The sequence below is a fragment of the Coccidioides immitis genome, assembly GCF_000149335.2.
Source record: "Coccidioides immitis RS genomic scaffold supercont3.1, whole genome shotgun sequence".
Taxonomy (NCBI): domain Eukaryota; kingdom Fungi; phylum Ascomycota; class Eurotiomycetes; order Onygenales; family Onygenaceae; genus Coccidioides; species Coccidioides immitis.
The window spans coordinates 4,680,761-4,696,606 of record NW_004504310.1 but is presented as its reverse complement, the minus strand read 5'-3'; the positions used below and the strand labels follow the sequence as shown (position 1 = coordinate 4,696,606).

Here is a 15,846-nt window from a genome sequence, read left to right as displayed (position 1 = left end):
AAAAGACCTTGAAGAAGGACTAAAAAATGATGATGCCAAGGGAAGGGATAGATGAGCTAATAGCTGTCTATACTCCGTGCAGCGGTTTCTAAAATATATTTGGTAATGTGGGCTCGGTGTCCAGCTCCAATGACCACAAACCGAGACGACACGCGGAATAAACTTACCGGCATTGGGGGTTGATGGCATCAAAGCAAGGATGAGCTGCATGTCGCCTTGCTATTTAAGTTAACCTTAGCTACTTCCCACAAGAAAGCTTGCTCTGTCCCTATCCTCATCATCACGCTCGGGCTTGTGCGAAAGGCAAACTCAAGCGGTTTCAAAGTCTCTGTATTCCCGCTCCTTCGTCTCCAAAGGGAAAGATTTTTGCATTCATTTCGAGAGTCTTATGCATTTGCCAGCATGAGGTCTCTCCTTTCGCACACGAAGCCTGAAGTCCCTGTGGCTGAAAAGGCCGATACGAAGCCTACCGATGCAGAGGCTGGTAAAGATGATGCTACCTCGCACAGCGACAGCGAGGACATCTCGAAAGATGCCCAAACCGGTGTGCAGGATATGCAAGCTATGACAACTGTCTGGAGCACATACCACCTAATTGCGGCCTACATATTGTAAGTTAATCAGCTCAAAGTATCATTATCATTCCTGGTCACTAATATCCCGGGAAGAATTTGGGTGATCGCATTTCTAGATTCGCTGCAGTCAGGAATGTCGTTCGCATTAACGCCGTTCGTAACCAGTAACTTCCAGAGGCATTCGTTGACTGCTGCCACGGACATTATGGCAAGTCTCATTGGTGGACTTTTCAAATTGCCTCTGGCAAAGATCCTTGATATCTGGGGTCGCCCCCAAGGTTTTGGACTTATGGTGATTATGATGACCATGGGACTTATCATGATGGCGGGCTGCAACAATGTCCAAACATTTGCCGCTGCTCAAGTTTTCTATTGGGTTGGGTAGGTACTTTTATTTCCCTGACGGCCAAGTGCTCCAGCTAAAAGCATGCTACTAGGTATAATGGAGTGTCGTATACCATTTCTATCTTCATCGCTGATACATCGGCCCTGAAAAATCGAGCTCTGATGTTTGCGTTTTCGTCCTCTCCCTACATTGTCACGACCTGGGCTAGCGGGCCAATGGCAGAGAGCTTCTTAAAGCACACTGGGTTTCGATGGGGGTTCGGCACCTTTGCCATCGTGGTCCCAGTCGTCTGCTCGCTTCTCTTCGGACTATTTATGTACAATTATAATAAAGCAAAAAAAGTCGGACTACTACCGAAGAGGGAAAGCAACCGCACCACAATGGAATCCCTCAAATACTACTTCTTCGAGTTCGATATTATTGGTTTACTCCTTATCACCAGCGGTCTGGCGATGTTCCTCCTTCCATTCAGTCTTTATTCCTACCAGGCCGATGGCTGGAAATCACCGCTGGTGCTTTGTCTCATTATATTCGGTGGTCTCCTCGTTATTGCATTCGCCTTATACGAGAAGCTTTTCGCGCCTGTCACCTTTATCCCGTTCGACCTTCTGACGGATCGCACTGTTCTCGGAGCGTGCATTCTCGCGGGCGTTCTCTTCGTCAGCTTCTACATCTGGAATAGCTTTTTCTTCTCGTTTCTATTGGTTGTTAACAACCTTAGCGTCACACACGCAAGCTATATCCGCAACATTTACAGCATAGGCTCCTGCCTCTGGGCCATAGTTGTCGGTATCTTGATCCGTTGGAGCGGTCGTTTCAAATGGCTGGCCGTGTGGTTCGGCGTTCCTTTCACAATCCTTGGGGTGGGCTTGATGATCAGGTTCCGTCAACCAGATGTCAACGTCGGCTACATCGTCATGTGTCAGATTTTTATCGCATTTGCCGGTGGTACACTTGTTATCTGCGAACAAATGGCCGTCATGGCAGCGACTTCTCATCAATTTGTCGCAGTCGTGCTTGCCATCGAGGGCATGTTTTCTCATATCGGGGGTGCTGTTGGGAGCACGATTGCCACCGCCGTTTGGACTGGAGTCTTCCCGAAGAAGCTTGCCGAATATCTTCCGCCGGAATCACAGGGTAATCTCACGGCAATCTACGGCGACGTGGCGATCCAGTCATCATACCCTGTGGGCAGTCCAACTAGGAACGCCATCAACAGAGCCTACGGCGATGCCCAAAAATACATGCTTATTGCCGCTACGGCTATCTTGAGCTTGGCAGTTGTCTCAACAGCCGTCTGGAGAGACATCAAGGTCAAAGACTTCAAGCAAGTCAAGGGCCGTGTCGTTTAAATAGAGAAATGCAGGATAAGGAGTGCGGCTCATCTTTTAGCATTTGGTGATGTATACCCAGGATAGTCTGCTTTGCTGGTAATGGTGAAAGCTTGTTCTCTGAAGTTTTCAAGTCATAACCATATGGGATGGCGTTCAGTGAGGCAGAAATGGATGGGCGAATGTAGCGAGCAAAACTTTGGGATCTAAAATGTTAGATAACTTAACTATTGGTTATACAAAATTCCCAATACAAATGTAGTGCTTAGTTGGTGAAGAAGTTTCCCCTGGCTGGAGGAATCGGAATGGAATAACTATTTTCCCAATAACACTTGGCGCCAAGACCGGTCAACCATGACGTTTTCAGTTGACCAATAAGAGCCCAGCAACACGAGCCGAGTTTTGCCAACGCGCTCGAGTCTTCCATTTCCGCACGCCGCATTATCGTTGCGAGGCGGTTGCTCCTCTTGCCAGCCAGCGCACTCAAATCTGGGTTATGTTAATTTGGTCTTTGTGCCGGAATGCTATAGAGTACCTATTTGTTGGAATCATCCAGAACCCCCCGGAAAATCCCTTCAGCATTGTTTCTTCCCCTTATACGGAATACCCTGGCTTTCTTCAGACAGGATTTCAACCGCTATATTCAACCCCATCATCTGCTCTGAGCCAGACACGGCGTTAAAAGAACAATGGGCAAAAAGCGTAAGCATGGAGAATTATCTCGGGGTTCAGAACCAAGCTCTGAGTCTATGTCCAGCAAAGGTTTTGGGATAGGTCATACTCTATCTCTCCTTCGCGAGCCTCCTCCTTCTCCTATTGCTACTGCTGCTCAGCCATCTTCTGGACAGGTAGATAGCAATGGAACTGCCGAAGGCGATATATCCGCCGACTGGGAGGTGGTTGATCATAAAGCCAAGAAGAAAAAGAGAGCAGGCAAAGAGAAAACTAAGTACCCAAGTCTCACCTACGCCGAAGGCCAAATGCAAAATCCGATCAAGATATCGGATTTACAGGGACTAGTGCTTTATTGTTTTGCGGACGGAGTTGCTCCGCAATGGATATCAGTGAAGCATTCCGGCCATGTCAAAAAGGTTGTTGTGGTTATGGTTCCTGGCCTGGAGCCTGGGATGTTTGATGGCTCGATACCACTGATCAAGGAGCCTACCGTTGCATCAACGGCGAATGGCTCTACTGCCGAAGGAGAAGGGCTTAGCGAATTTGAACGATGGAAAAAGGGACTATCTCCGACCAAAGATTCACCTCGTTCAAACCCAAAAGCTCTGTCTCGGGAGCAGCTTCCGGAGCCGTTACAGCCCCTAGCTGACATGTTCCCCCACGTTTGGCCAGTGAAATCCCCTGGAGATACAAAATACAACAAACTCCACTCTCCGCTTCAGGCGATTCTCATGTCATCCCTTCCGAAATCAAAGGAAAGCGGACGCGCCTCAGGCCCCAAACCGCACCGTGGCGAATCGTCTTGGGTTTCCCAGCGAACACCCATCACTAGCTTCATTGCAACTGTTAGCGATTTAAAAGAGGGAGACTATGCCCTGCATCCGGCTATGTTTGATGTTGCTGAAGAAAAGCAAGCCAACACAGACATCCGGGTAAAGGCAGGGCAGACCCCAGAACACGGTTGGGTTGATACTACCGTGACCCACTTTACCGAAGGAATCGTTCCTGAAAAGGACATACAAGGGGGTAGTCTTACCGCTGGTCGGCAGGTGCTGGCTCTTGATTGTGAGATGTGTATCACCGAAGGCGGCGTTTCTGAGCTGGCACGAATAAGTCTGGTCGGGTGGGACGGGGAAGTTGTCTTAGACGAACTTGTCAAGCCCCAGCGACCCGTGATTGATTATCTGACACAATATTCCGGAATGACAAAGGAGAAGTTAGACCCAGTTACGACAACACTTTCCGATGTTCAGAAAAAGTTGCTAGACATACTGCACCCACGTACGATACTAGTCGGCCATTCGTTAAACTCTGACCTGACTGCCTTGAAGTTAACGCACCCCTATATTATCGACACGGCAATAATCTATCCGCATCCTCGAGGACCACCATTGAAATCGAGCCTCAAGTGGCTAGCCCAGAAATATCTCAGCCGAGAGATCCAAAAGGGCCAATTGGGCCACGATTCCATTGAGGATGCTAAAGCGGTTCTTGACCTTGTCAAACAGAAATGCGAAAAGGGCGAGCGGTGGGGAGCAGGTGACTCCTTCAACGAAAGTATTTTCCGACGGCTCTCTAGGGCTTCGAGAGATAGTCGAGTCGGCCAGGCAGCCCCAGGCGAAGGGAGAACGGGTGCCGTAGTCGACTGGGGAAACCCCGAACGTGGGTTTGGAGCCCATGCTACAGTTGCTTTGGGCTGTCGAAACGATGACGAAGTGGTGGTTGCGGTGGATAGGGCTGTCAATGGAGACGAGGATGGCCACCTCGTTCCTGGAGGTGGTGTCGACTTCACCTGGGCAAGATTACGAGAACTGGAGGTCATGCGAGGCTGGTGCAATCGAGTTCCTGGAACGTCGAACACGGACGACTCAGCTCCTGTGGCTGTCAAGCCATCGTCTGCAGCGGATGATCCCGAGTTTCTTGCTCCCGCTGTTGCAAAATTAGTAGCACATATCAAGCGCATATACGATGGATTGCCTCCGTGTACGCTCTTTATTGTCTATTCCGGCACCGGGGACCCGCGAGACGTTGTTCGTCTACAGGCCATGCACAGGACTTACATGGAGGAATTTCGCAGCCGAAAGCCATGGCATGAACTGAGCGTGAAGTGGACAGATACGGAAGAGCAGGCGTTGAAGAAAGCACTAGTAAAAGCCCGGGAAGGGTGTGGTTTTATGACTGTAAAGTAGTGAGCATGCTGGTCCGGAGTACTCTGTAGGGGATTGGAGTTAATAGCAGCCATAGCCGGGTGCAACTTAAGCCGACTCCACACAAGCAACGGTTCATCTATCGGTGTAACTATTCCGTAAAAATAGCCTTGTTTTCTTTTCTTTTTTGTTTTCAAAGTCCGCTCCGACAACATCGATATTTTGGGCACTTCCAGCACCATGGGGCAGAGGCTCTACCTGGAAATTTCGATTGTACACGCGGGGCCGTAGTCTCCATTTACACTCTCACATCCCATCGCTGACGGCATTTAATGGGCAGTCTAATGCTAGCAGTCTTGGGTAGAACTTTACGGGATACATCGTGGTATTCTATCCCAAGAGGCTCTCGGCTGGAACCAGTACCTCGGAGAGCAAAGGTGACCAACTTATTTCATAATGCCGATGACACCAGTGCCTCCAACCAAAGCTGTGGAGCTCATATATGCAAGTGATCCTCCAAAATTATACGATCCGGTTTGATGCTACCACAAGCCACTGTGTCATCTGTGGTTTCAGCTTCTTTCGGCGCATGAAGGTGGATTTCCCCTTTCTTAAACGCAGGAAGACCCATAACAATTTTTGTGTTGTACGAACTTCAGTATGACGACGAAAAGATCTACTGCTCCCGCTGTGACGATGATCTTAGCTTTCGACATCCCGGAGACGATAGCCCGGGGTAAGTCCGGCTCGTGATTGGCCCCTATCTTTTCGTTGTTAACGGCAACCCCGGCAAATACAGCTATATTTGGACATTGTCGAGAATGCAATTGAGCGATGTGTACTCCGTATCATAATCTGCATTATTTGACGAGGAATGGGTAGCGGTGAAGGATTGAGAGTTCGTGGACTCTCTAGGCGAAAATCTAGGAATAGCATTGCGCAGTCCTCGGTCATATCCGCCCGGGCTCCAAGTAATCTTGAAACAAGACTACCTAACGCAGCTACCCAGACATGGGTGTTTCTACAACCCTCTTCCAGACCGTTCCGGAGCCATAAAATTAGGTCAAACGGGTTTCCGCAACATCCTTTCAAAATGCTACCGCAAGCTCAGGCTTGTCAGGTTCCCTCGAATTGGTTGCTATTACTTTGAAAGAGCTTCAGTAAAAATACAGACGTTTCCAAGGTTACGAGCGAGAATGCCGCTCTGTATTTGAGGGTCAAGGAGCTGGAGGAGCAGTTGGAAGCAGGAATGCGAAGGCCATCGCCTGCCGCACTCCGCCTTCCGGCTCTGTGACCCAGGTTTCTTCCACTGGGGTTCTGCCCAATCAACCACGGGCCCATCAACTTTGGGGAACGTCCGCTCAGGTCTAATGCCCGCACCGCGGGGATGAGTAATAATGATGCTGCTGAAGCCGTCGAAGAGTCAGGTCTGGCCGCTTCCGCTTCGCACGCCACATTGGCCGAAAAAGCACAATAATCTTGCGGGTCCTGGACTTAGCCATAAAAGTGAGGGGGAACATTGGTGCTGAGAATAGAGAAAGCAGCCAGCCAGTTCCACGCTGGTTTCAAGCCGGCACCCCGTCAGATGCTAAGGACCGCGGGGGGGGCAGGCTTTGCTTTTCAAAGGCGGAAGAAACAAGCCGCAGAAAAGCGTGGATTCCAACCTTCACGCGTCAATGGCCCCCAAAGGCTACGTACAGATCCAAAATCACCGAAGCGTCGTGGACCAAAGTCAAAAAAATATCCAGGAGGACGTCCTCCGAAACGCACGGGGATCGTGGCCCTAGCACGGTTACTGAGCCTAATGAGCACCACCCACAAGGAGCTCATTATTATATGAATGAAATCAGGAAACCGGTCCCCACCGGTCCACGTTCAGAACGAGGTCCCGCGGCAACAACAGTGATCCTTGTGCAGCAAGCCCCACGGCTCCTGTCAATTTCCCTAATGCTGCTCCTGCAGGGCTTTCCAATGGAGCTAGGCTAGCCTATATCCGTGTTAACCAGGACAGCGATAAAAACAATGACAGGCTGACGAGAAATAGGCGCCGGAATCATGGTCAAAGATGAAAACAGCGCACTTATGGGAGAGAAGATCATTGTCAGTGGCCTATTTGTGCAGATCATCTTCTTCACTTTCTTCGTGGTAGTTGCGGCTGTCTTCGAAATGCGCATGGCAAAACAACGGATAGTCGTGCGCGGAGAAACAGAGCCATGATTGTGCGGCCGCTTTGCTTCATGCTTCGCAGCATCCCCGGCACCGACAACACGGGGAAGTCACTGCAGCCAGTATGCAGAGACACAATCCCGTTTAGGGTGAAGCTCGAAACAGAAAGTCTCCCGCGCTTCACACCAAGTCATGGCGAAGAGAGAAGTTCTTCTCATCCATCTTGCCGGCCACATGGTACTGCGCAGGGTATCTTGTCACGGACGGCAGTTCAGAGAGTGGAAGTGATGGATTCGCGCGCTCTTTGAGGAACGGAGTACTTTGGACCGGTTTGATGGCTACTTTCCACGTTTGAGGAGCTGTGCCTGTGGATTGAAAGCGCAGAGTATTAGACATTTCCTTTTTGACCTATCTTTTTACCTACGCACAGATATTCAATGGATTTGGAGTCCTACGAGTAGACGGTTGTTGGTACATTTACAGCTTGTATTTGGCCTAGTTTTATGTGGTTAGTTAGAACAAATTCCGTGTGCCTGCGGGTCAACTTGACTACTTAGTTATTGCTCCGTAAACATCTATCTGCGTAACTAATTCTCGATGGTCAGATGGTACATACTCTGAGGAGTCATGACCGCTACACCCTTCCCGCCAACAATTAACGATTATTGTATCAAACAAGTAGGATTTCCCAGTGCTTCATGAAAGATTGATATCGGGATCCGAGATGGGTCCACTGCCACAGGGGTGCCGGACACTACTTACTGCGCGGATGATTTATGATCCGACAACGCTCCAGAGCCAGTCCTCCGGTTTCCCTCTGTTTCGTTTCTACATTGCGAATCGGAGTCGTCTTCACTGCTACTTCGTCCTAAAAATACGCTCGTGGCCTTGCTTGTCTTGTTTCACGCTATTCATTTGATAGTAGTTCTTGAAACCAAAGCCCCTAAACATGCGAAATGGGTTAATCACGGCGCGGCGATTCCCGAAGTCGATCTCCCACCTCGGTTTACATATCCCAAGGTCTTCTATACGACCTAGCTTGTGTAGGCGACCATTCAGCATATCTCAGACCCGGCTGGACTCATGTTTGCGGTCGGGGATTTCGTGGCAATCTCCCGGCAATGCTGCATTCGATTTTCGAAGTGAGCCCCACAGATTCATATGTATTTACTCGGTCCATCGAAGCTGGTTCGATGGGCTCAGTCGACACAATTGACGGTCTTTACTAATGGCTATACAGGCGATGTGGTGACAACGCCGACACTTTCAATGCTGGAGGGCATTGCTAACACATCCCTTTTTGATGATGACTTCATGGAAGATCGCACTACAAACTCTTTGCAGGAATATATAGCTAAGCTTACCGGCAAGGAAGACGCTCTACTGGTGATGTCTGGAACAATGGGAAACCAGGTTGCCCTTAGAACGCATCTCACCCAGCCCCCATACGGGGTGCTCTGCGACCACCGGGCGCACATCATCCATTACGAAGCGGGCGGAGTGACGACGTGGACTGGTGCGCATCTAAAGGGCATTGTGCCGAAAAATGGAAGGTATCTTGTGCTTGAAGACATCCAAAAACACGCTGTTTTGGATGACGATTTCCGCGGATGTCCCACTCGCGTTATAAGCCTGGAGAATACATTGGATGGCATGATAATGCCACTACCTGAAACAGAGAGAATCTGCGAGTGGGCCCGTAGCCACGGCTTGAAAGTGCACCTTGATGGTGCCAGGTTATGGGAGGCAGTTGCTGCTGGGGCGGGCAATTTGCCTAGCTACGCTAACCTATTTGACAGCGTGAGCCTATGCTTCTCGAAGGGCCTTGGAGCGCCGATTGGCAGTATTCTCGCCGGGTCAGACGAGTTCATTAAAAAGGCTCGTCAATTCCGAAAATCTATTGGTGGTGGGACCCGACAGTCCGGTATTATCGCGGCAGCCGCGCGAGTCGCTGTCGAAGAAACATTTGGCAGTGGCCCGTGCGGTGAGGGCGGCAAGCTCCGAGCCAGCCATACAAATGCGAAACGAATTGCTGATATGTGGGTTCGCAAAGGAGGTAAACTTGTAAGCCCAACAGAGACGAATATGGTATGGCTTGATCTGGCTGCTAGTGAAGTCCCATGCAACGCGTGGGAGGAGCTGGGCCAGAGAGAAGGTTTGCAGCTGATGGGAAATCGGCTGGTGGTGCACTATCGTAGGTTGTCCCCATCACGACGTGGCTGAGCTGTTGGCGACCTTTTTCTGACGGTTGCCACAGAAATCAGCGACGCTGCGATTGAAAAGCTGGACCGGGTGATGAATGCAGCTTTGACACAGACGGAGGTTGGTTCCAGCGCCACGGGTGACAATACGCAGAAGCGATATGGCCAACGATGAAGCAATTTCCGCGGCCAAACACCAGACTCCATACTCCCTTCTCCGTAGCTAGTAATAACTGGACATAATTGGATATGCCCACACGCACCCCGTAGACTGAACAAAGAGCTCTCCAGCCTCCAGGCGGGACCGGACCAGCGGGCGTGTCGCCGTCGCAGTCCCTGCGGCGAGAGGCCGGCGGGTGCTGGTTTGGGGGATGGCATAGGGGCGCTAGGCCCCGGAACGGCATAGCGGCAGCGCTAAGCAATGCACGGGCCAACCACGCTGCGAGGCTGCGAGGAACTGCGGTTAACTTTCTGCGGTCCGCAACTCGCCGCTGTTTGTTTGGACGGCAGCTTTTGTCAAGGGCCCTTGGTGTTTGGCGTCTAAAACTCCATCCGGGACACGCAGCAGGACAATTGCTGATATCCTGCCATGCGACGATACTTTCGTAGCTTCTTACAATTTTCTCAGCCGTTAGCTAGACAGTGAGTGGCGAAACGCGTTGTTCCTGGGCGACAGTAAGGCTGCCTTCTCATCGACATCCTTGAGTGCTCTCTCCTTGTTTCTCGTGCCGATAACGCACCAATTGAGACACTAAACATTCTACTGACTCCTTCTAGCCGAGAAAAGCCTTGAACCATTGTGTTTCCCCTCGTCTTCGACTTCTGGATCCCAGCAGTGGTTTCTCCTCCCACCCCAATACGCCTACGCCCGTGACTCCCTGCCTGGTAAGGCGACCAGTTTGTGTGTGATCTACTAGGGCACACTACCCCCAGACGCTACATAAAATCGAGTGTTCACTATATCTAGAATCGACGAAGGACGTGTTTTGGGGTGGGATGGGATAATCTGCAGTGAGGCGTGGGAGCCACTGTGCAGCAGATTGAGTGTTCGCCTGGCTTTGAGCCAGGAATACGCCTAACAAGAATCCCAATTTTTGGTCTGCCCTCTCGAGTCACACTGTTTCAATTCTCGATTTTCCCGTCGGAGATCCCAGTTGAGTGCAACGGTCGTCGGCACCCTGCTTGTATTTGGCGAGGCTTCGTCCAGGGATCTCTGCAGACTGTCAGCTGCTTAAAAAGGTTAGTCATAGCTGTCTCATAAGTATAAATTCTCGAGGTCCAGCCTTCTCTCTTTTTCCTTTTTTTTTTTTTTTTTTTTTTTTTTTTCCCCTTCTTCGGCATATCATATGTGATGACCTTTTTTACCTTTTCCCTTCAGTGTCTGCAGTCTAGACTCCTAGGCTCAGTGTTTGGTACCACAACTGTTCTCGTCGCATCTTTGCCCCAGTTCTGGATTGCTTCAGCAACTGCAGGTGCCCCGGCGACCTCTCTCCCGCTTCTCTTACTTATTCAGATATTTCTCTACATTGCAGGTCTGAGTGTCCTTGTGAAATGCTCTATCTGCAGTTTATTCTTGAAATCAGATCATCATTTTCATCTTTATTAAGACCAGATTGCTTAAATTACTATCCATATCAGGCCCCAAAGGAAGTGAAATATATGTATAAAACATCTCATTTCCCATCTATTTCGACAAGATCCAAGACTTTCTATGCGAACGTATCGCATGATCGAGCAGTCTGTTTGCCAACTCGGGCCCATTTCTGAAGGTTGATACCCTTGTTACATTCTTGAAAGCAGTCTCTGTCTTTCCGGCCCATCTTCTTAACCATGGATGACGCGACTCAGCCTTCCACGCAACCATACACAGATCCTAGACGCAGGGGTCTCAATAACTCAGGGCTTGACCAACAAGATATCGCAGACATCATATGCATTCTACATCCCGGCTCTATCGCTGCCCACACTGCCGTGGCCGCCACTGCCAAGCGTTCTTCGCAACATATTCTGCAGCAGGACGATGGCCTCGAGTACGATACCGGTGACACCTTTTCCGTCGAACCAAACCGTGATATAGCTCTGAGGTTCTCCTCGGAAGTAAAAAATTTGAGCTCGGGTTTCTATTTTGGGCGAAACACGTCGCGTTGTGACATTGTTCTCTCACCGGATGACAGTGAGAAGAAAATATCCAACACTCACTTTCGGATCTACCTTAAACCCGATGGTATTCTGATGCTTGAGGACATCTCCACCAATGGTACAATTGTCGACGATGCACAAATTCGAAGGGACAGAAAAGGGGGAGCTCCAACAACGCAAATGCTCGTACACGGGTCGATAATTCAAGTCATCGGCAACGAAACATCTTGCGGGATCAAGTTCATCGTTCGCATTCCTTCTCGTGATGAGTTCCAGGCTCAATACAACCAGAACTTGGTTCAATACCTGAATAGGATCCGCCAAGCCACGAAGAAACCCGAAGGCGACCAGCGTCGAGATGTACACGATTTCATTATACCCCAGCAAATTTGCAATTCCCATGGCATGCGTTGGAATGGCGGCTCAAAGTACAATGTCACCGGACAAATAGGCAAAGGTGCGTTTGCTACTGTGTACAAATTAGCCACCAAGAACGATGGTGCACTCTTTGCCTGCAAAGAACTTGATAAGCGCCGCTTGATGAAGAACAATGTTTTGGATCAGAAAGTTGATAGCGAAATGAGGATCATGAGAGATCTCGAGCATGTAAGACTCCAGTTTCCATATTTCTCCGGATTTGGCAAACTAATAACATTTGAAGCCAAATATCGTTCGATTTCATGATTACCATGATCATGAAAATCGCTGGATCTACATTATCATGGAGTATGTCGGAGGAGGCGAGCTGTCCTCTTATCTTTCTCAGATGGGTAAACTTCCCGAGCAAATGGTCAAAACCATCGCCCGACAAGTTTTACACGCATTGCAATATCTCCACAGCAGGAAAATAACGCACCGTGATATCAAGCCAGATAACATCCTTATCTCCTCGATTGACCCACTGAGGGTTAAGCTGTCTGACTTTGGCCTATCCAAAGTCGTTCAAGAAGAAACGTTTATGAAGACCTTCTGTGGCACCCTGCTGTATTGTGCCCCCGAAGTGTATCCGGAATATGAGGATTATAAGCGAAAGGAAGCCCGAAAGCGACGACGACTTGGCGACCCGTAAGTCTCCTCTGGGCCTTGTTCAGAATATTACTTACCCTTCAACAGGCTACCCAAGACATCACCATATGACCAATCGGTTGATATGTGGTCGTTTGGTGCCGTTTTGTTTCATATACTCTGCGGTGTTCCTCCATATATGGGACGGGGAGATGATAGAGGCGCCCAAATGCTACGGAACATTATGACAACCGATGCGGATTTCAACGGGTTGAGGAGAGAAGGGGTATCAGAAGAAGGAATAGACTTCATTTCGAAACTCCTTAACCGTGATCCGAAAGCTAGACCCAAGGAATCAGCATGTTTCAAACATCCGTGGCTTGTTGATGTCCCAGATGAATTCGATTACATGGATATAGACGAAGCGGACGAAGAAGAAGTCAACTCCGACTTGAAAGCTATAGTAGAAGTCAGTGAGCCAGAGTCAAGCGAATACGAACGGCTGGACGCTTCGGGCATTGATTTAAATGACGTGACGCACGATCCTTTCGAAGAAGAAAGTGAAGTTGAAGACCCACCGTCTTCAGAACCTATTAACATTAAAAGACCGAGAGTGACAGAAGAACAAGATGGAAGCCATCACGCGACTCCTCTTCTTCCCGCAAGGATTCCATATCCGTCGCTCCCAAACATCTCCAGTTACGATTTTGGCTCCAGTGTTCACCTAGAATCTACACCAACAGGCCGACGCCTCTTCGGCGAAGTAACCCCCTCTGTATTGCGAAACACCGGAGCACTAGACCCCGATACCCCGATTCCCATGGATGGTCCCCAATTTCAACGGGAGTTTGGTAGCGTGTCGAGAAGTGACTATCCGTCATCCAACGGTAAGTCAAGTTCTCATGGACATAGTCTACACACTACAACCCCGTCCAACTATTTACTCTCGGAGATGGCATCTAGATTTGGAGGCTCAGCGTCGAGTCTAATGGGTGCCGAATCCCTCGTGGGTAACCTGAACATGGGCTCCGACGGTATATCTACTTCTCCCAATAGTGACAATGCACCCCTAGAGGAAGAAAAGAACGAAATGTCATCTAATGGAGCGAATGGACCTGGAGATGGAGATGATGCTGACATGGAAAATGGTTCGGACGATGAAGAGGAACAGGTAGGCAGGCACAGTCGCGTACATCCCATTCTCTCGCCCAGCCAACCAATTCCGAACCGAGGTACCAATAACAACAAAGGAGCTCGCTCTTTACGTGAATCATCCATCCGAAATGGATCAGTTAAGCAGATTGGAGAATTCAATGATGCCTCCTGGATAGATCTCGCTTGTACGATTGATGAGCGCACAGGAAAGGAAATCCGTTCGTCGTTAGGGCTTGACATAAGTCATGGGTCACATATCTCGCATGGCATAGAGCATCACTCCCAGTTAATTACCAAGGACATGGAAGAGAAAGGCCAGAATAAAAACAATTTCGCAAAACCTCCCACCGTTCTAGGCAAATTGACGCCCGTCCTGGGCTCCATTACCGATCAAACCATTTTCCTCAACTCTCGCATGACGTCTTGGGGCCGTGGTGCCGGTAACACCATTCGATACCCCGACCCGATGGATACGCGTATCCCAACGTACGCATTGGAATTGACATTCTGGGCACCTGCGATTGAGTCACGTATTGGCGCAGGTGAAGACTGGACTCAGATGTCAGATGTTGTTACAATCGTATCCACCAAGACGAGCAAGCGTATCTGGATCAACGATGTGGAGTTGCAGAGTGAAACCCCAGATGGGGATGCCTATCTTTTTGGAAAGGTGTATACTGGCGATGTCATCACAATCTATCGTAGTCGAGATGAGTTTCTGCGGTACCGTTGTGAGTTTTTTCATGGGAACAGCGCCCAAACCCGGCCAGCGGACGAAGATACCTTCATGATCGAGCGGACGAAGAAAATTAGAGGTGATGCCTCTTCGAGAGCTGTGACCGTATCCACCGTCACTGGAGGATACACGGAGAGTGATTTTTAATCGCCACGAGAAGATTTGATTGAGCATTTAGCTTTGAATACTCCACGCCGGCTTAGATTCCTGTCTCTATCTACACCCCCCTTTTTTGAAAATCATTTTTGATGTACCGCTCTGCGTTACCTCTCCACGTTTACTAGGTGAATTTCCTATTCCCATCTTGGAATATTAGTTTGATACCTTTTTGAGCTTTTTCGGTACTTGTTTTTGTTCCTTTTCTTCTTCTTCCCTCCCGCTTCTTGGTTTGTTCAGCTTCCCTTTTGGTGATATTGTTGTCAAGCACGAGAAGAGATACTGTTGTTTAAGCATGCCCTCTGGTAAATACTCAACGGATGCCAATCAAACGTTCGATTGGGGGGGTTATCTTTATTAGAAAAGGCAATTTCATACCTTGTAATTACCTAGAGGCGATATTTTGAGGGTTACCTAAATGTATGCACTAGAGTATGGAGTATGGACACATTACAATTCCCGCGGGTGAAGAAGTAGCATTTACCATACTGCGTGACGAGCATCGAGCCGTGATGCCCAGGCCCCAATTAAGGGCCAATTGGGCTCTGGCCGGTTCCCCTTAGGCTTGATATTAGGCTTGGGGTTGGGGAGAGGCCTTGGCGTGCGGGCGCTCTGTTTAGGCACGGCAGAGGCTCGATTTCCGTGCCGCTGGCCAAGACCGTGAGGCAGCGAGCTTCTTGGAACGACCTTAACTGCAAAACAAAACACAGCTCCTGATCGACGTACTCCTCAACTTGCCCAAATTAAGGTAGCTTTGAGGATCCTTTCCTTATTACGAAGGCCCTGTGGAAGTCGAGCAGTTAGACGAAAGAAAGTGCCTTGCTAGGTCAGAGGAAGAAGCCGTCCGCACTTGAAGCAAGTCACAAAGGCATATCAAACTGGAATTGCGGGGTTGGCTGCAGCGTCTGCCAACCCAAGTTGCAATTTAACTAATTTCATAGAGTAACTAACTAGCTCTTGCGGTGACATCGCCAAATAATTTCCGGAGCACCTCTCGGTTTGCAGGCGGCGACCTCAACCTCGGAATCCCAGCAAACCGCACCGCGTGGACAACAGTGATGGAGCTTACTCCGGAGTTTTGTGCTGTACACCTCTTGTGCCAGGATTCCCTGACCCCATGGGGCAGTGGCTAACTGGTTTGAGGTTGTGATCGACATGGGGGAGACCCGGCGCCGTGTTGAACATGGAGCAGCGTTGCATCGCCGTCGCCTTGT

The 15,846-nt window shown here is 49.5% G+C and overlaps 4 protein-coding genes across 4 annotated transcripts; all 4 read left to right on the top strand.

Annotated features, from left to right (window-relative positions):
• Positions 1–44: 44 nt before the first annotated feature.
• Positions 45–2,527, top strand: CIMG_01436 (siderophore iron transporter). The gene is made up of 3 exons (XM_001247664.2): positions 45–611; positions 669–956; positions 1,013–2,527. Exons 1-3 carry the CDS (start codon positions 403–405, stop codon positions 2,271–2,273), a joined length of 1,758 nt encoding a protein of 585 aa, XP_001247665.1. The 5' UTR covers positions 45–402; the 3' UTR covers positions 2,274–2,527.
• A 178-nt stretch (positions 2,528–2,705) lies between these two features.
• CIMG_01437 (exonuclease) lies at positions 2,706–5,257 on the top strand. The gene has a single exon (XM_001247665.2). The coding sequence runs from the start codon at positions 2,942–2,944 to the stop codon at positions 5,114–5,116; it is 2,175 nt and encodes a 724-aa protein (XP_001247666.2). The 5' UTR covers positions 2,706–2,941; the 3' UTR covers positions 5,117–5,257.
• Positions 5,258–7,958: 2,701 nt separating this feature from the next.
• On the top strand, positions 7,959–9,616 carry CIMG_01439 (l-allo-threonine aldolase; the record flags this gene model as incomplete). Its single annotated transcript, XM_001247667.2, has 3 exons — positions 7,959–8,382; positions 8,481–9,434; positions 9,498–9,616. The coding sequence occupies exons 1-3, from the start codon at positions 8,190–8,192 to the stop codon at positions 9,614–9,616; spliced, it is 1,266 nt and encodes a 421-aa protein (XP_001247668.1). The 5' UTR covers positions 7,959–8,189.
• A 330-nt stretch (positions 9,617–9,946) lies between these two features.
• On the top strand, positions 9,947–14,964 carry CIMG_01441 (CAMK protein kinase). The gene is made up of 5 exons (XM_001247669.2): positions 9,947–10,116; positions 10,219–10,680; positions 11,080–12,186; positions 12,242–12,645; positions 12,694–14,964. Exons 3-5 carry the CDS (start codon positions 11,272–11,274, stop codon positions 14,621–14,623), a joined length of 3,249 nt encoding a protein of 1,082 aa, XP_001247670.1. The 5' UTR covers positions 9,947–10,116; positions 10,219–10,680; positions 11,080–11,271; the 3' UTR covers positions 14,624–14,964.
• Positions 14,965–15,846: the final 882 nt, after the last annotated feature.

What these genes read in the sequence shown, in the direction of transcription:
- CIMG_01436 (XM_001247664.2), top strand. Translation starts at nt 403, where the DNA reads ATGAGGTCTCTCCTTTCGCACACGAAGCCTGAAGTCCCTGTGGCTGAA. An exon ending in CTAATTGCGGCCTACATATT is followed by an intron (nt 612 to 668) that starts GTAAGTTAATCA and finishes TATCCCGGGAAG; the next exon opens with AATTTGGGTGATCGCATTTC. An exon ending in CAAGTTTTCTATTGGGTTGG is followed by an intron (nt 957 to 1,012) that starts GTAGGTACTTTT and finishes GCATGCTACTAG; the next exon opens with GTATAATGGAGTGTCGTATA.
- CIMG_01437 (XM_001247665.2), top strand. Translation starts at nt 2,942, where the DNA reads ATGGGCAAAAAGCGTAAGCATGGAGAATTATCTCGGGGTTCAGAACCA.
- CIMG_01441 (XM_001247669.2), top strand. Translation starts at nt 11,272, where the DNA reads ATGGATGACGCGACTCAGCCTTCCACGCAACCATACACAGATCCTAGA. An exon ending in TCATGAGAGATCTCGAGCAT is followed by an intron (nt 12,187 to 12,241) that starts GTAAGACTCCAG and finishes TAACATTTGAAG; the next exon opens with CCAAATATCGTTCGATTTCA. An exon ending in CGACGACGACTTGGCGACCC is followed by an intron (nt 12,646 to 12,693) that starts GTAAGTCTCCTC and finishes ACCCTTCAACAG; the next exon opens with GCTACCCAAGACATCACCAT.